The 25,377-nt window shown below is 38.1% G+C and overlaps 1 protein-coding gene across 2 annotated transcripts in view; it reads left to right on the forward strand.

Annotated features, from left to right (window-relative positions):
- Window positions 1-25,377, forward strand: part of APOLTP (apolipoprotein lipid transfer particle homolog) — a 103,191-nt gene that overhangs the window by 63,862 nt on the left and 13,952 nt on the right. For both annotated transcript variants that reach the window (XM_086759664.1, XM_086759663.1), the window contains 20 exons: window positions 1,129-1,206; window positions 2,439-2,795; window positions 3,374-3,730; window positions 4,759-5,109; window positions 6,985-7,116; window positions 8,091-8,207; window positions 9,896-10,069; window positions 10,759-10,963; window positions 12,212-12,378; window positions 13,747-13,859; window positions 14,887-14,968; window positions 15,543-15,680; window positions 16,424-16,586; window positions 18,409-18,530; window positions 19,939-20,079; window positions 21,117-21,230; window positions 21,634-21,762; window positions 22,233-22,394; window positions 23,511-23,675; window positions 24,782-24,947. In XM_086759664.1, coding sequence (XP_086615790.1) covers window positions 1,129-1,206; window positions 2,439-2,795; window positions 3,374-3,730; window positions 4,759-5,109; window positions 6,985-7,116; window positions 8,091-8,207; window positions 9,896-10,069; window positions 10,759-10,963; window positions 12,212-12,378; window positions 13,747-13,859; window positions 14,887-14,968; window positions 15,543-15,680; window positions 16,424-16,586; window positions 18,409-18,530; window positions 19,939-20,079; window positions 21,117-21,230; window positions 21,634-21,762; window positions 22,233-22,394; window positions 23,511-23,675; window positions 24,782-24,947 — 3,433 coding nt within the window. The remainder of the gene's footprint in view (window positions 1-1,128; window positions 1,207-2,438; window positions 2,796-3,373; window positions 3,731-4,758; window positions 5,110-6,984; window positions 7,117-8,090; window positions 8,208-9,895; window positions 10,070-10,758; window positions 10,964-12,211; window positions 12,379-13,746; window positions 13,860-14,886; window positions 14,969-15,542; window positions 15,681-16,423; window positions 16,587-18,408; window positions 18,531-19,938; window positions 20,080-21,116; window positions 21,231-21,633; window positions 21,763-22,232; window positions 22,395-23,510; window positions 23,676-24,781; window positions 24,948-25,377) is intronic.

Here is a 25,377-nt window from a genome sequence, read left to right on the forward strand (position 1 = left end):
AGAGCATTTTGTCAAATGAGGCCAGTAGAGAAAGCCTGAAAATTGCTTAGCAGTAAGGAGCTGGTTTTCAATATGTGGTATGTAACAAAACATTTATGTCATGAAACTGGAGTCGGTGCTTGCCCAGGCACAGTAACATGCAGTTCCAGCTTTTCCATCTTGTTAAAGCAGAGTTTGCAGGTGGGTCACATGAATGTTTATGCGTACAGCGATATTGACAGCAGAGTGAATAATAGTGGCTTTGCTTTCTGCAACCTGGGACACAGCTGATGGCATTTGAAACACTGAATGTCTACTTACGACAGTGGCATTTTCTATGCCAAACATAAGTTTCAACGGTGACCGCTGTCACCGTTGAAATCAAAAGCCAGAGTATCAAAAATAGTTCTAACAAGTAATGGTTTCTTACTTGTCCTGGTTCTGGCTAGGACAGAGTTAATTTTCACCTGAGCTAGGAAGGGAGCTGGAGCTGGTGGCCCCTATGGCTGGGGACACAGCTGGGACAGTTACCAATTAGCCCCCAGCTGGGACCGGTTACCCAAATTGGCCCCAGGGCTGTTCCACACCATGTGACTCCCTGCTCAGTGCATAAAGTGGGGATGGGGCTGAGGGGAGGTTCTTACTCCTGGGGAGGGAGCTGGGTGTCAGGATCCATGGTGAGCTATTGTACTATAATTGTTTTCTGTCTCTGTTTTGTTTTTGGTTTTTTTCCCAGTTATTCTCTTAATTTTTATTTTTTTTTCATCTCAACCCACAAGTTTTGCCTTCTTTTCTTTACCAGTTCTCCTCCCTGTCCCACTAGAGGGTGGGGGGAGTGAATGAGAGACTGCATAGCTTGGTCCTGAGCAGGGCTAAACTGTGACATTACTGTTTGAAGATATTCTTCTGTATTTATCTATGCTAATAATATTTTGGTATGATAATGTAAGATTAGAGACATGATTTAGCCTCAGATCCACTAAGTTGCTTATCTTTTTAAAACAGATCTCTAACCTTTAATCTTAAAGCTATGTTTTAGTATCTTCATGTTTTTTATTCTGAAAACAGCCTTTTAGTGCGATACTTTGTATTTTAGTCCTCTCTGCTTTTCTTCAAGCCCTGAACGTGCTTTGTTGATAATGCCAACAGGTTGCTTGCAGTGGAGAATCTGCTGACAAACAGCTTTCTGGCCTTTGCAATGGAGCAATTGCATTTCATCATTTTGAGGTACTGGCTTCATTTATAAACTCTCATGTCAACAACACACTGTCTTAACTACCACTAAGGGAATCTAGGTATTGGAAGGTGTTGGAGATGTAGAAATGGATTTGAGTTAGCTGGAAGTTTTGCACGCACTTCCAGATATTTTCACTCCCCTAATATTCACAGATTCAAACAGATTAGGTTACTTCTCCATACACTGTAAACTGTACAAGTCCATGGAGAAGGTTGCACTCTGTTTCACCATAATGCAGTGGATTGTTTATTCTGAATCAGAATTGTCAACAAACTTGCATTCAAGTGATACACATGTACATCTCTAGTGCACAGCTGTGCACCGAGTTCAGAATACAAAGCAGAGGTAGGGATGTTTATGGGCCCAAAAGGTCCAATCTTAAAGGCAGAAAATGAGTATCATAAGATAAGAGATGTGCACCAGGCAAAAGGGAAGAGTTGCATTAATGTTTGTAGTTGAAGTCTCCAAACTGTATCTTCTGCCAGTTAGAACTGAACTTGGTATAAATGGTCTTGTTCTGTTACTGAGCAGCCAGCCTGATATGGGCTGGACAAGGGAGCACAGGAGACACAAGCTGAGAATTTAACTGTTTGCTTCTTAAGCTTTTCTGCTCTTTCTAGCTAACCATTTGTTTGTGAAAGTCCATGTGACTCTTGAACTGTTCAAGAAAGATATACCTTATCTGATGTATTCTTAAGAACATGTTAAAAATGTCTTCCATGAGTAGCATTACAGAAGGTTCAATTTGTCTCTAGAAAGAGAGTAATCACAATTACTCTGATTCCCATGTATGTTCTAATGCCAAAAAAGACAAATGCATTTCAGTTCCTCCCTGGTTTAACATGGGTGCAATCTGCATAATACTGGTGACTGCTGCTGAGATCTCAGGAGAACTGAACACATTCTCACATTGCTAGAGCTCTCTTTACTTATAGTAAAACCAGAAGTGATGATGGTAAAGCAATAGCAATTGACTTTTCTGATATTAGTAATTATTTTAATGGAGTTGTGGAGGAGTTTTATTTTTTTTTTAATTATAGGACTCTAAAGGTTTCGGGGCATTTCTCCATTTGTGTAGACATTTATAAATAGTTAGGATGAATGCAAAATGGTGTCAGGGTATTAGGGAAATATTTCTCTTTTACTAACATGAGCATTTAAAAACAGTATATGGCCTGACAGGAAAACAAACTTGACAACAGTTTTTCATGTAACTTTTTAGACTCCAGCAAGAGTTTCACTGAATGGGTCAATGTTTACCAGCAACTTTACTGTTATCTTCTTTGGACGTGTTTTCTTCCATGACATGTTTGCCTGCCTGCAACTCCATGCCACCACTAACATCCAGCCTCATTTGGAAATTGACTTCCAGCATTCTTTGCCTTTGCTTCAGACTCTGGGAATAGCCAGAGAGAACCAGGTGAAGGTGTCAGCGATGAGAAGTGACAAGTATAAGGGCATGCTTGGTGTTGTCCTTGGACCTTGCAGTTTAAAAGCTGATGGAGAAGTGAGCCTGGCAAGCAATGAAACAGATACAGAATGGGTACTTACTTTTAGAAGCAAGTGTGTCAGTCTAGAGGTAAGCCTAGATTGTTTTCTGTATGGCATTGTAGTCTGTGTATTTCACATTGTTATGAGTCACAGAGAACTGTCTCCTGACACTATTATTTATGGAAAAGACAATTTTGGTCATTAAAGTTGTTCTGGCAGAGCAATGAGTCAGAGCACTTGCAGAGGGAGTGCATTTGAAGATTAGAATTTGGAGCAATACAATGGTAGGTGTTGCTGCTTTGCCATAACATAGTTGCTTAATAATAGCTTTTTAATTAAAATAAGCATTTGTCCTAGAATCTAGTGAAAAGCATGTCATTTCTGTTTGAAATTTTGGAGGTTTTCTTTGAGGTTATGAACTTTTTCTTCTACAGTACTTAGGCAAAGGTTGTTGTAGGTGTTGGGGTTTTTTTCCCATGCTGTTTATTTTCTCTTGTTTCACAGATAAAGTATTGATTTCTCTGTGAAACAAGCTGTCTTGCGTTGTCCTTTCCAAAGGCATATTGGTTCAGAAAGAAGAAATGTTTTCTTTTTAATTGAAAACAAATTAGGAAGACAGTTGCTTTACCTTGTGTGCTTTAAATAGCGTAACCTTTTCTGTTGCAGAAGATGGGATTGCCTCGTGCTGTAGCCCTTGGGGGCTCATTTCAACAGAACATCTGCAACGTTGGCTTCTTAATGAACCTCCAGTGTGATGGCAGAGCAGTTGATGTGCAGATAGACACTTCCTGCAAACATGAATATACACTCCAAGGGATGCTCAGGCATTCACTTCCCTGGCTGAGTCAGCTTGGGCTGCCTTTTGAAAGCTCTGTTCTGTTGTCTGCAGCCACAGACTCCTCCACTGAGGGCATCTTGTTGCTGCAGGCTGGCAAATGCAAGCTTAAGGCTAGAGGAGATCTCCGTAGCTGGAATAAAACTGAATGGACCCTGGAAGCAGAAACAGAATGTCAACTCCTGCAGGTAGCTCTTGGAGGCTTCTAAAGGATTTGGGATCAAATGCAGGCCGTATAGGGTTTTAGCTAAAATAAAAATGTTTGGCTGTTAGAAAGCTACTCCAAAGACACATCTGTCTTACAGCATTAGGAAAAGAAAGTGTCTCGTGTATACTGTTTATAGATGTTCTCTGTAGAGCGAGATTAGTTCAGTCTTTGCTGCGTGTTGCTTTTGCAGACCGAGACTGCCCTCTAAGGCTAAACAGCAGTTTTACTTTGAACTGTTTGTCAAAAAATATATTCTCTGGTCTGTCTTTTTTATCAAACTAGAAGTTATGAGACTTCCTTGGTTTTTCTTATCTAGCCTCACTAACTACACTAGAAAAAAATTACTATTTTGAATTTAGGGGTTATTTCTAGATGTTCATAGGCATTTATGTTTTGCTTTTAATTCCTTAGTTTTATCTTCTTCAACTACAAAGTAGCAATTTAAAAACAAAAATGACAGGGAAGTGGATGTAATCCATCGTGAAGAGGGAATGAAAACCATTAAAATACTAAAAATAGTAGAATTTTCAGTATTTTTGCAAATACTTTGAGAGGAAAAAATTTCATTTAGGATGTTCCACAAGACAAGCTTGAAGTTTTAGTATTAAAAAAAACATAATCCTTTTAACACCAATGCAAGAATGTGTGTTAGGCCTATTATTTTTGTACATTAGTTTATTTGAAAATTGAGATTGGTCTGAATGAAGCAGAGGATGTTCAGTAAACTTTGCCACTCTAAAGAAATAGGCATTTTGTGTTTTGTATATGTAAAAGTTCTTACAGATACAGTCCTAAAATCTTCCCTCAAACCTTATTCGGGCAAAATTGCAATCTTACTGTTGGGAGGGAGAAAAATGGCAGTGCAGAGACTGTAGGTTTTGTCTCTGACAGTGTAGCATAAAATTTATTTTCTCGTATGCTAAAGGGAGAAGAAAAAACTCAGTCCTGACTTGTCCTAAAGTGTATATATAATCCAAAAGATTTTTTTTTTATTTTGTATCTTGATAGGATCTCAATATTCCAACGCAGTCACAGCTCACAGGATCTATTCAGAAAGACAAGTGCCAAGCAGAACTTCTCTGTGTCCTTGAAACAGAAGGCAAGACTGCCCACCTTGAAGTGAGAACAGAGTGCAAGCCAAAGATTACACTGGAAATTCAGTTCAGGCATAACCTCCCTAAACTGAAGGAAATCCCAAGGGAAAATAAGCTGTCCATCACTGTACGAAGACAGTTACAATATCATATTGGAATAGGAATGATATCTGGTGCTTGTGAGCTTCAAATGAATGGAGACTTTGACCCTGAAAAGAAACTTCAGTGGAAAATGTTTATAGAAAACAAATGCCAAACAATTCAGGTATTGGAAGGATTTTTTTTTTTCTTTACTCTTGAATTCTACATCTAAACCAGGATCTTTGCACCTAGTAAAGTAGAAAGAAAATAGTCTAATCCTTTCAATGGTAGCAGAGAAATAAGAAAAACACTTTCTTTTTTTAATGCTACATCTCACTTTTGGAGACAGTTGTTCACTGTATTTTTATGTGGTATAAGCCAAATTTTGTATGAATCAGTACCTACTGTTAATGGACTTGCTACTTGCTTGAAGTAATGAGTATTCAAAGTTGTCTTTGGCTTTATCAGCAATAACAGTTTCTCAGCAGTTTGACAATCAAACTCTGAAAGAGTTTAAAAATATATAATGTAAATATATTTTCAGCTCAGAAAATTTTCATTCAACTTTATAGAATATTGAAATTGCTAACAAACTAACATGCAATGGTTTTTATACATCACGGAGAACACACAGAGTGAAAGAGCTGGCATTAAACAGCAGTTACAATTTCCTGTAAGACCTCAGCTGAGAAATATTTTGAGGAATTTGGTTGAAAAACAAACAGTGACATCTCGGACAAGCTGGTTTGGACTGCCCTAGTGAGCCATTTTTCTGTGGTAATTCTTGCAAATGCTGGCAGCATAATTGTCCCTGAGCTAAACCTTAGCGTTTACAGTGCCTTACCGAGCACCACCGAATCACACCTCCTGTTTCATTAATGAGATTTAACTTCTGAGTTTGGTAGGAATCTCACTATGGCCTCTGAGTCTGAACAGCAACTAGTAGGGCAAGAAAAAAAAGTAGTTTCTTTTGTTGATAAGATTTATCCAGTAGAAAAATACAGTGAAAACTGGAATTCTGTGGAAGATCACTCCATATCACACAAATGTGCTGCTGTTTGCAGTGTGGTCTCACTTCTATACAAAGTAAAGGAAGTGCAACTCTGTCTCTGGGACAATCAGCCTGTTTGGCATCAGATGTCCTGGGAATCCCCATCTCTGAAGGAGTCCGCAGTGCCGTTGTCTGGGAGGAGCTGGGCAAGCTGGGGAGCAAGGCAGCTTTCAGAGCTTGCCAAGTAAAGAAAGGCAGTGTGCCCTGACCTCTCTCAGCTAGTTAGCATGACACACTGAGCTCCTTTTGATGGCAGAGTGAAAAATAGCACTTTTTCCCCCTCAGTTCTTGCCCAGTAGTTTGTTTTCCCAGGCCAGACTGTTGTAGGTAAGGGGGAGGGGACGGAATTCTGCAGCAGGATTTCCTGAAGTAGTAGTTCTAAATTTAGCTGGGTTAAGCACTGACTTTTTGTAGTGCAAATCTGTATTGCTATTGGAAATCCTGATATCATGGTGCTTGGCCTCTCACAGATCCTACTAGTCAGTGCTATATAGGCAGGAATGGAAAGGGCGGGTATGGAAAGTTTGAGAGAGAGGTTATCACAGAATGCTTGGTAGATTCAATATACAAGTCAGGGTAAATTGAATGTACAAAGACGAGATTCGCCTACCCTTTTCCAAAAACAGAGCTGCCAATAAACCTTTGTGTACTGTCTGGTTTCGCTGGATTTAGGGATCCTTTGGGCCACTGGAGCAATCCCAAGCACAGAAAATTAATTTACTTTTCACTTAAGCAGGAAAAGCTGCAATGTTGTTCTGTGTTCTGTTTATACTGGCACACTTATCAAAAGTATATCAGACATTCAAAACAAAAAAGACAAAATGTATAAAATGTAATAAAAAGCTGTCAAGATTTCTGAAACATCCTGTGGATGTGCTGCCTGATACACTAGATTTACAGCTAGGTGCTATTAGAGCTACTTACTAAGGAATAAAGAGTTTCAAGTGTATAGGGGATCTGTGGGTAAGTGTAAAAGTGGTGAATTTTTTTTTTCGCTTGCTTGTACAGGCTCTTGGAGCACCAGCAAGAATTGATTGTTCAGGCTATGTTTTGATGGATAAAATGAACCTAGATTCACAGATGTTGATCACCGTCGATGAAAGTAAATTACAAGGACTCCTTATACTAAAAGTCAGTGATGTAAGTATCTTTCAGACTGTTAGACTGCATGTACAAAGTACTGAGTGACATACTTGAAACTATTTTATTGGGAACAAATAGGCTTTAGTAATAAATGCCAGAATGAAAAGAAAATATTTGAAAATCTGTCACCTATATTGCAATGCACAGTAAAACAGATGTACAGGATAATAGAATACAAACTCTGTCACTTCCTGAATAATTTCCTTGTTATGCTTTTTGTGTGTATATATTTATTTAGTTAGTATTTAATACAGGACAGACAGATTTGTTACATTTCTGATTTGGGCTGTGTATTGTGGCAAGCTTGGGGTTCTACAGATGCTTTGCAATATATATGCTGTGAAATATCAACAGGAAAGACAAGAGTTGGATGCGGTGCTAACCCATAACATTCAAGGAGCTGCTGATGTAGGCATTCCTATGAGGATGTTAGTGGATGTGGTATCAGAAAAAAACAGTGACTTCTATAAAAGACTGACTCACTTCTGTGTGAACGGCAAGCGTCTCCTCCACATAAGAAAGATGTTAAATAGAGGTTAAAGTCAGCTATTTGATTTGGTAAATACTGCTTCTCCACTTGAAATAGCTGTGCATGAGGCCCTTATAGGAATACTCTGCAGGGGCTCATTTGCTTTTAAAGGCCTTATTTAAATGGAGGCAGTATCTTTCAGCTGCTTCTTCTGTGCAGTCACTTCTAGCAACAAATTTTACATCAGCAATGATCCATGACTCCCATTTGCAAACTGTATCTTTTCTTACCAAGTATCTTCATTTGCTGCAGCATATTCCCTATTACAGGACAAAGTTGTGCCTTAAAAAAATTAGACAATTCTTCACCATAAATTTTTCATGGTTTTCATAATTTTACTCTTAATGTGTAATTAGTACAATAATTACAATTAATCAGAGCGGTCTTAGTATCAGAGATGTGCCACAGCTCACTTTTGTAATATTTTATTTGCACTGAACAGATTACAGAAGAACTGAGCTTTGTCCAGAAGTTGGATGTTGTGTCTCTTAACTACAAACTGACTCATAACATAGAGGCACTGAACGCTTTGCAGATAAAAGATAGGATTGAGTTGCAGGTGAGTTATCAGACAATGACAGGGAAGGCATGAATCCAGCCTGGAATCATGTCATGATGGAAGCAATAGCTGTGGAAGTCAGATGGCGAAGAACAGAGGGTGTAGATATGACTTCATGCATTGGCTATTTAGGTGAAATTTTTGTCTTTCTGTCAAGGAGGGTAGAATTTTACTCATTTGGTTATTAACTTTTGCGTCTTTATCGTATTTTCTATTCTGTTATGCCATCTTGCATAATATTATAGCACAGATTTCAAAGTTGCTTCATAGTACTGCTTCACTTAAAAGTCAAGATTTATACAGGAGAAAAAGCTTATTGCTACAAAGTATAGCCCAAGTGGAACAAACAACAATCATAAACAATCTACCTAATATCGCAGGTACAAGCAGGAAAGATTGTTCTCAATATATTTTAAAATATAACCTAATCTTCAATAATGTATCTTCTGAATCAAGGTATCTGTGGTGTCACACCACCTCAGCTTTTGTTCTCATTTATAATTATTTCTAGATCCAGTGCTGCTCTTTACCTGTATTCTACTTAAGTTGGGCCTCCCTTACCTTTAATTCTGATGCTAGAGAGAGCAGTAGTATCTTCTGTCCTTCAATGTGTAACTTGAAGTATGGTGGAGTATTCATCATGAAAGTGCATTGCAGGATGTGTGAACTGTAATTTTTTGTGCAAAATGAATGGTCTGGGACGTTTAAAGTCTGCACCTGTGCATACAGGGACTATCTTTGAAAGAGTAGGGATGGTAAGATGAGGCGGAAAAGTGTGGTGGTGGTAAAATGAAATGTCGCTCTGTAATAGAGAGGTAACAAATCAGTCACTTTCTTGCCATGCAGATTGTGCCCGTGTGTTCTGTAACTCATCAAAAATGAAAGGAAGTTGGGGAAGGTGCTGTCAAGATGGAGCATGGAGATGGAAAAGCCCATTGTTGCTTATGCTCCTGATGGAGTAAGATTTTTTTGAATTTGAGTGTTGTCCCAGTATACATGGGTCAATATTGCTTGCTTCTGTTTCAAAGATGTTCATATTTTCTATTTCTCCCTCCTCCCTATCCTTCCTGCTCTCTTCCTCTCTATCATTTTTTCCCCTGAAGTTCAGGGTGGAGGAGAGTCCAGAAGCTCAGTTTGTTTTTGAGATGTTGGGAGAATAGCTTGCTGGACCAGAACTTTTCAGAGGAGTTAGAGGTTGGAGGGTGGCTCCCAGTGTGGGAGCAAACCACGCCACAGCTGAACTTGCAGCAGGCACTGTGCGAGGAGAGCAGCGCATTTTAGCTCGCTGCCTAGTCAGTCTGATAGATCTGCAGTGTATAGACTAGACAGAGGTAAGTACTGATAGGATTTCATGGTTTACATTCCAAATGGTATTTTTCTCCCAGACTCTGATTACCTGGCATATTTGTTTATCTGACATACACAGGCCTACAGCACAACGCTTTTTGTTAATCATGTAACTGTTTGAATAGGATTAAGGTGTGGCCTTATTGGAGAATATGTGTTATAATTTTGAATTTAAAAATAAAAAGGATATCTGTAACTATGTTATGTTATAAAATTATACACGAATAATTTCTGACACATCTTTGAGATGATACTGCCTGGACCAAAGGAAAAACCCTGACTAACAGGAACTTCACATTTTACAAAGCTGCCTTTTCACAAATTACCTTTGTGGCACACAGGCTATCTTGAACCTGACAGCGATCAAGAGCTTTAGTATGAAAGTGCATTATGGTGCTCACCTAATGATTCTCAAAGGACAAATCCAAGAGTTTGAAAGAAATACCAACATAACTGGGAATTTTCATCATACTTTGCCATGGCTGCTACAGGCCAGAATCCCATCATCTTTACAGGTAGTTTGTTTTGGTTGTTTTTATGAATTCCTTTATTATAATATAATAGCCTATGGCTTAAATGAAAACTACAGTTTTATAAGGTACAGGATGGAAGCAGAGATTTTTCTGATGTTTAAAAACTATGGATGGCTAAAACCTGAAATAGAAAATTTATTTTTGACTAGTTTCTGGGCCAGATGATTCCATTCTGATCAGTGTTTGTACAGTGCGTATTGTTGATATTGTAGCTCTATGGGAGAACAGGTTCAGCATGTTGCATCAGGAATTGGAATATTTCTCCTATGTTCTTTAATGGGAATTTTATACTTAAAGTACTTCTTTAAGTGGTGTTTTCTGGGAAGCACTGGAGTACCTACTCTCTGGTAAGGATTAGCAGTATGCACGGACCAAGGATCTTTTACATAAAGGGAGTCACGTTTTTGTGGGATAAACCTAGTGAGAATTTGACATAAATCAATGAGGCTGGTGTGGTTTGAAATTCAATGGAATGGACTTGATACTGGAAGGTCACAGATGATTATTGAAAGGCTAAGTTGTGCTGTGCGTTTTTTTTTTTGTTGTTGTTAATGGATAGATTTTTGAAATAAGTATATTAGATTGAATTTTCTTTCACTTCCATTTGTCTTCTGTTTTAAGTAGTATTCAAATGTTCTTTGAAGAACTTATATCTACATGTAATTTTTTAGATAGATGTGGTTTTTCAAGGGAGAAACAGTACTGAAGAAAGATATATGCGCATTGCAGCTGGAGAAACATCAATCACATGCATAATAAACTCTTATGTTGGCCACCAAGTGGATATCTTTTGCCAAAGTCTACATAACAGTGAGGCACTACAGGCATCTGGCTACCCTAAGGCAATCGACTTGATTCTCAGTTTACAGAAATCAGGTAGATACTTGTCATTCCTTGCAGCTTTCTTGTTATGTCATAGCTCTTTGTTTCAGCGATTCCTTCCACAGCTACAAACTAAGATTTGATGGTAGTACCCAAAAAGGAGCTTTTTCTTACATGTAAGTAAAATTGTTGTTAAACTGCATCTATTATTAGTTACACTACCTCTGTTTTTTTTTTTTAATTCCAGGAAAGATCTCATGTGGTGCCACACCTGGTAGAACAAGTGGTCCCCAAGATACTTAGCTGCGTATAACATAAGAAACTGTCTTTTCCAATATCACACAAAGAACTTTGTTACAGAGCACAAAAAAATGTGAATTCCAGTGTATTTTGAAGTGGGTTTTGAAAATAATTATCAATGTTTTTGTTGTTTGATCTGTAGGGGGGAGACAGACCTATCCTCGATAAGCTGGTCTATGCTCTGACATAAATCCAACTTGCCCTGACATAAATCCAATCTGCATATGCCTCAGCTGCTGATTTACATTATGGTCAAGTACCTTCAATGCCCACATGAGAGTATATTCATGTTAAATAAAACCTCAAACACTATGAGAGCGCCAAAGAGTAGGAATTATTGAGGTTAGCAGGCACTGAATCCATATTATAGTTAGTGGCACCATCTCCTTTCACCCATTCTGAAAAAAGTAACAAGACAACAGGTGGCTTTCAGGCAAGCCACCCAGAGTGGTCAGTGTATACATGTCTGTGATTTTTGTCTTCTTCATAGAGACTTTTGGGTTTTCACATTTTTTTTTCCTCTTAGTAGTCTGTATTTTCTATTTCAAATATGAAAAGCTGGTAGGGAAGTAGGGGAAGGGTAATCAAGTTGTGTTGTTTGAGCAGTGTTGGTCTGCTGTAGCTGGAACTGAGGGAGTCATCACAGGTCAATACATCTCCAAGCTCTTCTCTAGAAGAAGTGGCTACTGCCTGCCAAGTGCTGCAACTGGCTGTATAAGCTAGTCAGCTCTAGCTGCAAAAACACGTTACTTTTGGGAACTGACTTGTCACTTAACACTTACATGTGGGTACACAAGCTCTGTTAACTCAAGACTTTATATGTTCAAAGCCATCCGAAAAACTGTACTCCTCCAACCATAGACCGAAGCTCTCGTCATCCTGAATGACTGTCATGATGAATGTCTTAACCCAAAAGCTGCCTGGATTGATTTTATGCAGGCAGTACCGAAATTCCTTGAAAATGAGCCACTCAAATGGCACTATTTTGTTCTTTCTATTTAGAAAACAAAGCCAAGACTGTCTGTGAAATCCAGTGTGACAATAAAGATATAACTGTGACTATGGATGTTGACACAGACTTTCAAATATATGGTATGTTTGAATTCATGGCAGAGGTGAAGCATTCAATATCACTTCTCCATCATCTGGGACTTCCCTTCTTTCTTCAGGTAATAAACCGTAGATCTTTTGTTGTGCTTTCATTAGAGCTGTCATCTGAGTCACACTAGTATGAATCCAGAGCACTTCCAGTGGCCTCAGTGAAATTACTCCAGGTTTATACAAGTGCAGATGAGAGGTGACTCAGCCCAGTTTATCTGAATCCTTGTTTAACTTAAGTACACAGGTAACAGTCTGTTTACAAGGAAACTCAGGAGGTAGGTGAAATACCGAATTTCAGGATTAATCATTTCAGGAAGTCACTCATTTACTGTCACTTCCTTGCTTGATATGAACTACTAAAGTAGAAAGGACTTGTAGCAGAAAACAGCTGTCCTTCATATGTAGAGAATTCCTTGGTTTGGTTAAATCATTTGTAGCATAGATACCTAAAACGTTGCGGTGTTGAATAAAGAGAAATAGATTTGTGTTTCAAACTACTTGGTAGGATCAACAAAGGCTGTATCTGTTCATCCCCTGAGAGAAAGAAGTATTGGTTGAAATGTCTCCTTCCCTTTTGAAGGGTGGTACGCAGAACAACACATCGAAGTAATCTATCACCTTCTCTTCAAAGAAAAGGATACGTAGTTAGGATACAAGATTAAAGGTAGATTTTTTTGAAAATAAACATTAGATCAATGTTAAACCTGCATATCAAGCGTCAGTATTTCAAGTGAATGTTTAATGCCAACCTTTTAATAAAAGGTATTAGGCATATTCCTTGCTTCTTCCCCCTTAATCTTTAGTGAAATGTCCTTTATCCTCTAAATATGTGAGTGAAAAAAAAAAAAAAAAGAAAAACAGAAATGCTAATTCTTTAGGTGCCTTACTCATGTATGAGTGTAATCATGGGACTTCAGAAATTACTGTGGCCGCAGACTTTGGCAAACACAACATGTATTGATGCTTAAGTGTGGGAAACCGTGCTCATCTTCCCCAGAGGGATTCTTTAGCAGTTTCAAGATAAAGCTGTAGAGGAGCCAGCAGCTGTGAGAGGAAGAAGCTACCCTGGAGTAGATTTGTTTCATCAAAAAAAAAAAAAAAGAAGGAAAGGTAGTTTCTTTACAGTATATGAAAAACAATGGAGGAGATATAAACAAGAACCAGTGGCTCTAGATTTAAACCAGATATAAGGGTACATTGAAAGTAAGGCTAATATTTGTCAATAGTGCAAATGAGTAGTTATGGAAACATACAGAAAAAAAAAAAAAGAAGAAATATTCTCTTTATGCTTTTTGTTTAGGTTTAGAAAGCCTATCTGGAAGGTAACTTCAGCCAAGATGATGGTTTTCAGTCAGTCAAGATTGTGCTCAGTTTAGGTGAAGTGCTGGGTAGAAGCTATGGCATGTCATTTGTTTATTTTTTTTTTCTCCCCACAGATGACAATTCAGGAAGTCCTGACTGAAAATGAAATTGAAGGAGGTCTGAGGCTGACCTATGAACAAAATGCAAACTTCTCCTTTACCATCAGTAGGAAAAAAGACCAGCAAGGGTAAAAGGGTCATACTGAGCACTGTAAAAATGTCATTAGGCCATTGTGATTCCATGGAAAAAGTTATTGTTTTGATAAGCAAAACACTGGTGAAATGGATAACAAATCTTTGATAAAGTGTGTAGTCACACTGAACGGTCTGTATATGTCAGGAGGCTTATGAAGGGCTGCGGAGAGATACTCCTCCTCACAGTTTGTCTTTTTGCCTGCTCCCACAGCATCGAAGTAGCAGACGGTGAAATAATCCAGAAAACTCAAGGTCTGAGTCAGACAAGTACTTAAAAATAGACCTTAACTTGTCATAACTTTAAATCTTATTAAATCGTTTTGGCACACTTGAACCTTGTAAAATTATGAAGACTCAGTTTCCTAAGTTGGTATCAGTATGGCTGTATCTGCTGTGCTAATTTCTCTGAAAATTTTTAGAAGACAGAAAAGAATAGTGTTATTTCAAGAAATTAAGAATGAGTAGAATAATTATTTACTTTAGAAGTGATAATCAGTGTCTAAACAGAAATATTTGCTATAGCATATAAACAAAACTGTAGGCTTTTGAGAGTGTTTCAGAGGGTGTAATATTTTCAAGCTTGGATTATTTCAGATATTTCTTAAGTTTCTAGCAAAAGACCTTTACACTGAAAAGTCTTGCAAGTTCTGTTAAACTCTGTAATACTTGTAAGTCTGGGAACCATGACATTGCTTGCAAAGTCTTATTTTCAAAAAGCTGATGCGTTTACTATGGCTAGTAAATTACCAGCCAAAGCAATTTCTCATGCAGTGGGCCATATTCTGTCCCTGGGATGCATACGCAGATTTTCCACTGAGGTCAGAGACGGCACTGCTGTTTGGTCTCCTTTACTTTTGCATTAATACATCAAAAAATGTGAGCTGGGTTAGCATTCAGTGGAAGATACTGCAATTTGTAACTCTAAAAGCTGTGTCGGAGATTATTCTCATGAACCTGTGCTGCCAGTGAGAGCGGACTTTCTGAAATATTGTTGAACAAAAATACGTTTCTTTTCTTTAGTGCAGAGTTGACTATAAAAGCACTCCAGACTCATCCCTTCTTTCTGCAGTACTTCCCTAGTGCAGCAGAGCTGTCTTCTAAGGTAACTATCTGCAAATTTCTGTGAAGTCACGTACATCGCTACAAATTAGACTTGTCTAATATTTTAGAAGTCAAGCTGCATTATTTCTCATACTAGTATTTCTGACCTTTTTGTTGTTGAAGATGTTCATATTTTCAAAGATGCTAACAATCCCAACCTACTGGAAAGGATTTATTCCATTTGACTCTGCTTCTGTGCATCTCCGTTAATTGTAACTTCTGGTAGACTCCTCTTGGTGACATTTTTAATTATTCTGGCTAGTCAGAAAAGAGAGACTAGGCAGAAAGCAGTTCTGGATACAGGCTCTTTGCAATGCAGAAATACACAACAGCAAGGATAGGCGAGGAGGAGGAAGGGGGTTATTTGTCAATCAAATGCAGCACAGTTACTCTTGCTAACATAAATGTAACATAAACACTATTTTTTTTTATGCGTGTTACTTAGTTTTTGCTATTTTGTAGCCTTCTATAATGTGAACATAGGTCCTGAGAAGAGTGTGATCACGATATTTATTTTCTCTCTCTCTCTTTTTTCTTTCTTTTTTTTTTTTTAAATTCAATGGGAACTTGAAAAGGTAAATTATGATATGAGCGAAGCAAAGGGCAAATTATACCTAAGGATGGAAAAAAAGGATTTCAATGTTACTGCTAAGCTAACTTTCACTGGAACCAGCTACACTAATGTCCTTGAAATAATACAGACAGTGTCCCAGGTTGGTATCATCAGCTCAGATGGCAAAACACAAGCTGTGACTGCCCTGTGTCTAGAGTACGGCATTCAGGCTGCTGCCTGCCAGGCAGCGATGGTCAAATACAGCTCCAGCTGCTATGAGGGGTTTTGCCCTTGATTTCTTCAGTAGCATGAGCAAACGTTTGACTGTAGATTAGCTGGGTGTCCAATGATATAAACTGTTGTTTGGTTTTATATTTGTTTGCTTCTATAGACAGAGCACCTACATAGGATAATATAGGAAATAAGGAAAATAATATATTACAAACTGATCCATTGCCAATTTTTATTATGCAAGTACCACACATTTCTTTTTCTAAATAAGGAAGAAAAGTTCTCACAAATAGATATTATTGTTTGTGCTGTGTGTTGGATTTATTCTGTAATAGTGGGATTCCTGATGTTTTAAGAACTATTCAGTGAGAATAAAAAAAAAGATATAAATAATCAAATATATAATAAGCAAAGACTACTGTAAAGGGGATATTCAGTTGTTTCTGTATGTTCCTTTATGTGAGAGACGAGTTACTCTGGAAATGAAGTCAAGGAGAAATGAATAGCTGTTTATACAAAAGAGTGAGCATTAGGGATCATTGAACTAGACCTTTTATAAACACATTTCTTAAAGCTAGGTTCAATGGGACTTTACAGTATCAAAATTACACGCTTAGGTTTTCAACTTTTCAGACGACTTGGAATTTAATGTTTCCCCTCTTTTATTTCTAGTTTAAAATTCTTCCAAGGCAGCTTGTGTTTATGACGGTTTACCAAAAAGGCAACAGAACACGTATGCTGAGGCACATCTCTCTGTGGGATGGCAGAGAGATAAAGCTGACAGGTACTTACACTGGACTCTTCCCAAAGTTGCCTGGAGGTCATGACATTCAGGGTAGGTTTCTCAAGTATTTTTCTAGTGTTGATAGCAGAGTGAAAAATAAACTAAATCACGTAAATCTGACTTTAAAATACATATTCAAATGGCTTCAATCTAATCCTTCTAAAATCTTATTTGCTTTAAATTCATTATAAATTTGGCTGTTGGAAACACCCACTTGAGAACACTGTTCTGCTTTGTGGATGTGGAATGTAAAGCTTAAACCTTAGTAGTGGCAGGGAAAAGTTTGACTAGAGTGAAAGTCATCAACAAATTAAAACGTCTATTGTTATTTTACAACAAATTTCAGAAGTGCTCTGGATTAAACAAAACATTTGGTTTTATTTTTGTATTTACTTTTAAAATATTTTCAGTATTTAATGATGAGCGAAGGAAGTCTAGCAACTAATTTTGGACTAGATACCATTTGTAAACAGAGAAGAGAGTTGAAGTATTGTAGCTACTTTCATTCTAGACAAGGCACTAGGATAATTAGCTGGGCAGTGGCTGATTGGGATTCACATTTGCATTTGGTTTTGTTCAGAGCAGTTATTTGAGAAATCCCAATGTGTGGGGTGCTCTCTCTCATCTTCCTGATGGTTCCATTTTGAATAAAACAGTTCCATAGTTCTGTGCCAGCGAATGTTTCATTTTTTCACAAACACAACTTTGATGGGAGAGGAGGGACAACACACGAGCAGTAGTACACTCTGCAGTGTAGATCAGGTTCTTGGTTCTGTAATTTTATGACTTAAGGGTCCAGTTGAAAAGTACTGGAAAATAAATATATATATATATATATTTCCTTCCAGGAGGAGTCAAGGCAGTGAGGAGGAGGTTTATAGGATCTGTAGTTTTACTATGCTGTGAGGTTGCTACACGTGTGAGGTGTACACCTGAACTTCCTAGCCAAAAAAGCTCCCAGCTCCACAAGCGCACATGTAGCTTGAGGAAGATTCAGCCTCAGATACCCACTAAGCCAGTGGTCAGGGTCGCTCACTGTGAAGTGGTTACCTAAATGCAAATCTCTCGCAGTTGAGAGAAGGAAGGGGTTTTGAGGTGACCCACAACGTCAGATTTGTCCTCGGTCACTGCACTAGAGGTATAAGGAGATAAATCCCACAGATAACTTTTTTTTTATGAATGTTGCCTGAGTGTCCCTTTGAATTTGGAGAGTAAAAACTTTTTTATTTGAAGTTCATTTTTGGTTATTTTTCTGATTTCTTTCTATGTTTTTGTCCCTCTTGGATATAATTTTATTTTTTTATTTTATTGTCACCCATTTCTGAGGCTTTTTTCAGAAACTGTAGTAAATTCTCTTACTCTTCTGCACTGGCTACTGCAGGAAGCGGTGGTCATGCTAGCCACTACCTTGAGGTGCTAAACCCTTGTATTGAGGCTATGTTATCCCAAAATAGAGGAAAAAAAACCTGTCCTTATTTGTTTGAGAGTTATAAGCTGTTCCTCTTCCAGTGTAAGGTCATTTCAGCTTCATAAAGATTCTTTCCTGGCTGTTCTTGCTGGAAGTTGCTTTGAGTGTAGGTATCAATCTTTTGATTATTGCAGGTGATTACTGTTTTGCTAGTAAATAGAGGACTCCTGTTTGCCCTTACATTTCTTCGGATTCTGCAGAAATCAGCACGCTTGAAGTCCCTGTGCCTGGGCAGGTGTGTGTGTGCGTGTGTGTATGAGCGAAGACCATGTTTTCTCTGGGAATGAACTGTTGCCCTTCTACCTGTGGGAAGAACATGTCCTATGCCTCTTACTTTATCAGAAAATGAACATTCATGATTTGTGGTGGCGAAAACTTAACTTGGGTTTTTTTTTTCCCTTGTAGTGGAACTTTTCCATCCTCTCTCTGTCCCCTTCCCATGGCATGCCAGGGTCAACTTGTATGTGAAGCATTCAGCACGCAGTCACTGGGATGATATTACTGTCATCTGGAATGAGAAGAACCAGGTACAACAGCCCAGAGCAAATAAATATCAGGAGAATTACAAGAATATCAAGTGGTTCTTTAAAAAAAAAAAGGCATTAAGCAAGTCAGGGGATTAAAATAGGAGGCAAAACATCGTCCTCCTTGGATGTATAAAAGGCTATGACTATGAAAGATGAGCAGCCAGTATTCTAGTTGGAAGCGTTTTCAGGCCATACTAATTGTTTCTGTTGCAGTAACCCCACAGGTTGCTGCATAACCAAAAGTAGTGAAATGCATATGATTCAAAGCACTGGATAAAGGCTGTTCCAAACACTCTCAGAGGCTCTAGGACAGCTTTTTAAATGGAAAGAATAGCACAAATGTCATGTTTAAAGCAGCTTAGTGAGAAAGAAAATCTAAGACAAACAAGTAAGTGTGAGCATTACTGTGACATTGAAAAGGATGAAGAACCTACTTGTTGCATGGATATATGCTACGTTTACCTACATAGAAATGTGACACGTACCTGTGCTTCACATTTTCAGCGTTGATTCAAGTGAAGCTCTTTTCTATTTCATTCTTTCATTCTTTTCTTCATTAGTGAGAATGACAACTTTGGCACAAAGTTGGTGTAACAGATAAACCAGTTCTATTTTCTTTAAGTAAGTCAGTAGTATTTTTAAAAAATATAAGTAGTAAAAAAGATAGAACTAGGAGAACTTTGACTTCCAAAATGTGGTTAAATGGGGAAGCTTACTGACTTGCAACTAACTACGTGATCTTTATATGTGTGTCTGAAATACAGCACCTTGGCTGATTATTACATTATTTGCTGAAAAAAGGAAAGATAAAAGACAATGTTTAAAGTATGTTACTGTACAGAAACATAAATGTGCCTGCAAAAAGAATTAGAATTTCTTATTTATTTTAAAAGTGCTAAAATTCCAAAATGTACTTTAGAAGTATAGAATGTGGTTTTGTGCTACTTCTTAAATTACCACAACTATTTAAATGCCACCACTATTTAAATTGACACAAAAATATTTTGAAGTGTTTATATGATAGCTCCCAGCAATATTACAGAATTTAGTTCCTGATTCTGGAAACGTTTTTTCTTGTGCTTCAACTTTGCAAGCTGCATCAAAGCACTCTGTTGCAGTGGAGCCTACAGTGCCTAAAGATAAAACCAAACTTAATCATGGTTCATGATTTTAGTAAAATGTGGAGAACAGTTTTGCTTTCAGCTGCACCATATAGGAAATTAAAGTAGCAAGAATGTACTCATTTTGAACATTTATTTGCCTTGCTGCTTTAAAAAGGACTTCATTATGTGCACAATTCATTTGAGGAAAAGATACAGAGAAGTGTTAGTGGGTGTATTTTTGAGGTTCAGTGTGTGAGAGACGTTTCACTTCACAAGTTCCTTTTACATCTGTTGATGTGGGTCAGGTATCAGTGTCATCATCTCTGAAGTTTGGAATAGACCATATGAACTACAGAGCAGCTGTTGCCCACCCATTTAATTACACTCTGAAGCAACTGGAGGTCCATTTGCTGTCAGAAAGAAGAGGCAGAAAGTACAACCAGCAGGTGAGATCATGAGAAAGGACTGCAAAATACAGAACTGTAATACTGTATTTACTGTTAGTGTACCTTTCATTTCAAAGAATTGCCAAACCAGGTATCGGCCTGAAAAATGTAAAGACCGCCAAGTGCTATGATCTCTTTGTGTCCAAACCACCAGCATTGTTTTATTTTCTTAGCATAACTGTTGCTAGCTGACAATATCTGTCTTGTACTTCTAGCACTGACCCGTTTTAGATGGTAAGAAGCCAGAAGTGCACAGGAGCCAGCCTAGCAATGGAACTGAGGCAAATTTTGTCCACAAAGTGATTAACAAACCTCTATTCCACACACAAAAAAAAAGCCAGAAACTCTTTGGTACCCCTGTAGAGCAAACCTGAATTTTTGAACTGTATAAGAAATTGCAGCAGAAGTGCAAAAATACACGAGACTAGAAAGGCTTTAAAGTACAGTTGTGAGGTGCACTTACAAAGCATGTTTGGGGATAAAGAGGAATAACTTCACAAGTCATCCTTCAGGATCAAAGACAACAGAATATTTTCTGTCTGAAAATGCACTGCGTGAGCTGGGACACTCCAGTTGCTGAGGCTGGAGATTTTCTGCTCAACAAACTGCGATGTTCTGTTTGTTCATCTGGAGTCTTTCTGGTACTCATGGTGCCACAGAGCGCTCTCACGTTGTTGTCACTAGTTAGTCAATGTGGCTCAAGTATCGTATTCAGAGGAATACGTTATCTTGTAACGTCATTATTCCTCTGGTGTCATTAATTGCTATACATGATGGACCCAGTGCAGCTTCCAGAGAAATAACCAAAATACCTCTGTTCCCTCCGCTGTAAAAGTGCAGTTTCCCTGTGTGTTTGTCTAAGGTCCTGAGCTTCCAGGCTATGTGGTGTTCAATGGAGTTTTAACATTTTTCTGTGGCAGTTTTAACTGTGTTTCTTTTTTTCTCCACTGGGTGGAGGCCATTCTCTGGATCACTGCAGGTTCTTCTGCTAATTCTAGTCTTGCTTCACTGAGCAAATCCTTCTCTTTCGGTTTCAGCTGCGGCTCACAGGGAATGGTGGGCAGCCTGCTGACATCCGACTGACCCTGGAGGATAAATCAAAGATAAACATCACTGCCTGGGACAGCTGTATAACATTCTCTTCAGGTCAGGTATGAGTCTTTGAGTCTAAGAATGGATGGGTGCAACTGGATTTCTGATTTTGAGTTTCACAGAATGAGAATTTCTGCACTTGTTATCATATGAAAACCTTTTACTTGAAGTCAACCTTTTCTTTTCGTGTCTCAGAGGAATAAAAATAAAACCTCTGAAGAACTGTTTCATGTTGCCAGATATGTTTGTATTTGGGATTCAATTTTTCCTCAACACAGAATCATCAACCCCTCAGAATTCTTGGTAAAGCTTGAAGCAGTCTTTTATGGATGCAGACCATTCAGAGGTTCTCAGAGGGATGTATTTTTGCCCAGAAAGCATACTCTTCTAGTATATACTGAACACTTTTTTTTTTTTTTTTTAAATTACTAATATATGTCTTAATCTTTTTCCCTTTTCCAGCTTCAGAAAGTACTAAGTGTGGAACACCTGCATGCATGTGGGTCTCTAGAGCAAAGATCAGCATTGTTTAACGAGTATCTAGATCTGAACTGGGATGACAAAAAATTCAAGCACAACTTAACTTATGAGGTAAGAGAAGGCTGTTGTATCTGTTAACTCACTGTTTTTATGGAAGCTGTTCTTAATAGATGGGAATTTATTTAGCTTTTATATGTAATTTTGAGTGGATTTTAAGAAAGCTTCTATACAGTACCACTTCCTGTGAAATATGATTATTCAATTTTAACTTACATACTTCTCTGCATAGGAAGAAAGCTAAATGTAGCATAATTAAGAAAAAAATGAGTTATTACAAACTGCAGTCCTCATGCCCTACATTTGCAAAACTGTTTAGTTAGTTCTGTAGGATGGGGACTAGTAACCATGCTGATAAGCCAAAACTTTGTCAAGTGGAAATGTAAACATTAAAACCCTGCTGCTACTAGAATTAAAAAAGCCACCATGGGGACAGGATAAGGTTGAGAGCTGGGATGAGTGTGCGTGCAGGAGTGTCTAAGATTCTGTTGTCATGTGTTAACTTTGTTTTCTTGGTTCTGCAGAGAAATGAGTTATCATATCCTGATAAATTTCAGTTAGAAGCTGCTCTGGAAAATATTTTCCCAACCGCATGCACTAAACAGAAGATTCTAGGTAAAATAAAAACAAACTACTCATCTTGCCTGGACTATTTTATGAGCTTTGAGTTCTGTGACCTTCCAAATGTAAGTCTCACATAAACATACTGAACCTACTTTACTTTAAATATAATTACTGGTTTAGAGACTGTTTTCCTCAGCTGCAACTTTTCACAAGAATTGCTGTACTTCTGTACTGTAATGGATCATAAATAAAGAGTATCTTTTGATAGGTTGAGGCAAAAAGGTTGTGTTTGCCACTGTAGTATATTCTATAGGCCCTGCTACAGTTGTAAACATTCCTACTTCCTCTGTGTTCTTTCTTTCCTATTCCTCTCTCAAAGGTCGTTTAATTTCACGTTTATGAGAATATCAAAACAGGTTCATGAGAGATCAAAAAAGGCAACTAAAGAGGAATAAAACTGCTTTCCTTCCCCTGAAAATAAAGCTTGCTGGTTTTTATGGCTGCTCTGCTGGTAGTGATGGATTTTTGAACCTTAATGTAACCTTATAGTTACAATTTATTTTTATACTACACACAGACCCATCCATGATCGTCCCTAGGTGCACGCTGGACCCCAGAGTTGCCTGTAGGTATTCACAACAAACACAAAACTTCAAACTTGTAATAAATGTTATCTCTTTCCAGTTCCTGGTGGCTAAACTCATCTCAATTGGTTTCCCCATTTACTGTCAGAATAGGTCACGCCCTGTTAGAACTGGGAAACAGGAGCCAAATTCTGATGCCAGTCAAAACTTCTTCCAGGACGAAGATGTGTTAGTGCCTGTTTATAATGCAAAAAATGTATATGCATGTCACTTCAAAACCAAGTGCCTCTGTATTCTTTTGGATCCTTTTCTTCAAAGGCATATACATCAAAATGCCTAGCTTGAGCAGTTGAGAAGCATAAGACAAAAAAAAATGTACTTGTTTTAATAAGAAAGTTATATTACAGCTGTTCATCTTGTCTTAGGCTGTAATCACTGAACATGGTTTGCTATACCACAGAAGCTGAAGAGGTAATGAAGTAAGACAGTGCTGCGAGAAGAAGGATGTGCTGGTTTCTGAAATTACAAGTTTTGTTCATCACTTCATTGTGTAATTTCATGAGAATGCTAACACTGTACAACCTCTTACTACTCTCTGCAGAGCCCATTTCTTTGGAAGAATTAAGTTTTAACATCTTTTTTGTTTGTACTTAGGCAATTGTTTTCTCTGGAAAACATCAGCTCAACAAAGATAACGTAATTTTGCAATCAGAGGGCAAATTCCACCTTGTCGGTCATGGGAGAGATGAGGGGTTGATTGCAATATCCTTAAAGAATCAGAGTACAACTGATGTGAAGAACTATTCTTTGGAAATCAAAGTGAGTTTTTATTTTATTATAGAGGCACTGGGTTTGGAGTGTTGCTTTTTAAAGGCCTACTGCCATCTGTCTTCCAAACTGATCAGGTGCAGTCAAGTGACTTGTAAAACAGCTGGCAAGTATAGGTAACATAAAATACTCCTGATTTCTTTAGTTCTGTTTTTAAAGAAGCAGTTATGCAATGTTCATGCAGTATGATAAAGAAAGGAAGTCACCATCACTAGTTATCTGCAGAGCTCAATGACAGATACAGTGAGGGTATATCGACTGGAGTATATCAAAGAGTTAGGAGGCTACGTGTCATTATAGCTGACCTTCTTCAGCATGACTGGTCTGTTTGGTGAGGCAAGCTTTTTTGCATCATATTAAAAAAAAAAAAGGGGAAACAAAATGTGAGATTCACACAAAGCATCATTTGCTAGAAAAAAGAACTGCCTTCAAGAAAGGCACAGAACAGCTAAGATGATGCTCATCCTGAGGCAAATATCTTCCTTTTTCTCTCCTCCTCTATTTTGCATTTGCTCTTAATTGTCTGTGAAATGAATAAGGTGGAGAAAGCTGATGGTGGCAACAGTGAGGCAGAAAAGTAATGTGGTCAGCACCATCCAAACTCTTCCTTAGAAGGAATGTGGGTAGTCAGTCATAATTAACTGAGACAGTAGGCCACCCCTTATCAAGATGATGATGATTTAATCAGTAACAGGCTAAGACAAATACTAAATTATTTTTCTGTCTCTAGAAGGAAGGGAGATGAAAGAATTACCAGCTGCTATGTTTGGGTTTTCTCTGATCTTTGTTTTGGAATAAATGGCACAAGTTAGCGGCCTCACGGGGAATTGACTGTTAAGAGTGTGTTTCTTTCATTGCTACCATTAAAATTTTGTCCACAAGCCTTGTGCTATCCAGTCATTCAGCTCTTGAGCCAATCATCCTAATGCTTGTGCCTCCCTTAAGAGTGTAACTCCTGTGTAGTGCACAAGCATTGGAAAACATTTCCCTCATCGCTTACCCTTTTGTGGGAAACACTGATATTTGAGGATAATCTCTAAACATTCATTAATTCTGTGCGGTGGCTTTGAATAAATGTTTTTCCTTTATGGCTGCAGTTAAAAGCCCTTGAAGATATTTGGCTAGGCCTGACAGGAACTGCTACTTCCTCATCCGTTCAGAGCCAGATCCTAGTGGAGGGGATTGTTGATCAGAAAGAGAAAGTAAAAGTAGCTGCTTCTAAAGGAAAGGAGTGTTTTCAGTACTACATGGGGTATTTGAAAGGTACGTACCTTCATAGACAACACTTTTAGTCACACAATTTAGTTTTTGGTAGTCCTGCAAAGAGCAGGGAGTTGGACTTCGTGATCCTTATGGATCCCTTCCAACCTGAGAGATGCTGTGATTCAATGGTATGAAGAGGCAGGAAGAAAGGCTATCTCTCTCTAGTGCCAAGCTAGCTTGGTTTCTTGGCAATTCAAGCTATGGTCTTTCAGATAATGAAAAGCTGAAGCTTAAAACTTGTTATACAAAGGTCAGTTTGGGAGACATTTGTATGATTACTAGCCAGGGAAGGATTATAATAGATGGTGATCAAAGGTAGGATGCATTTTTCCCTTGATTTAGCCATCTTAGTTGTGTGCCTCATTTAAGATAATAATTACATTCTAATTTCAATGAGGGGCAAGAGAAAGGCACCTCCAGAGGCTGACTT

Source organism: Chlamydotis macqueenii, chromosome 15 (assembly GCF_036417535.1).
Source record: "Chlamydotis macqueenii isolate bChlMac1 chromosome 15, bChlMac1.mat, whole genome shotgun sequence".
NCBI classification, from domain to species: domain Eukaryota; kingdom Metazoa; phylum Chordata; class Aves; order Otidiformes; family Otididae; genus Chlamydotis; species Chlamydotis macqueenii.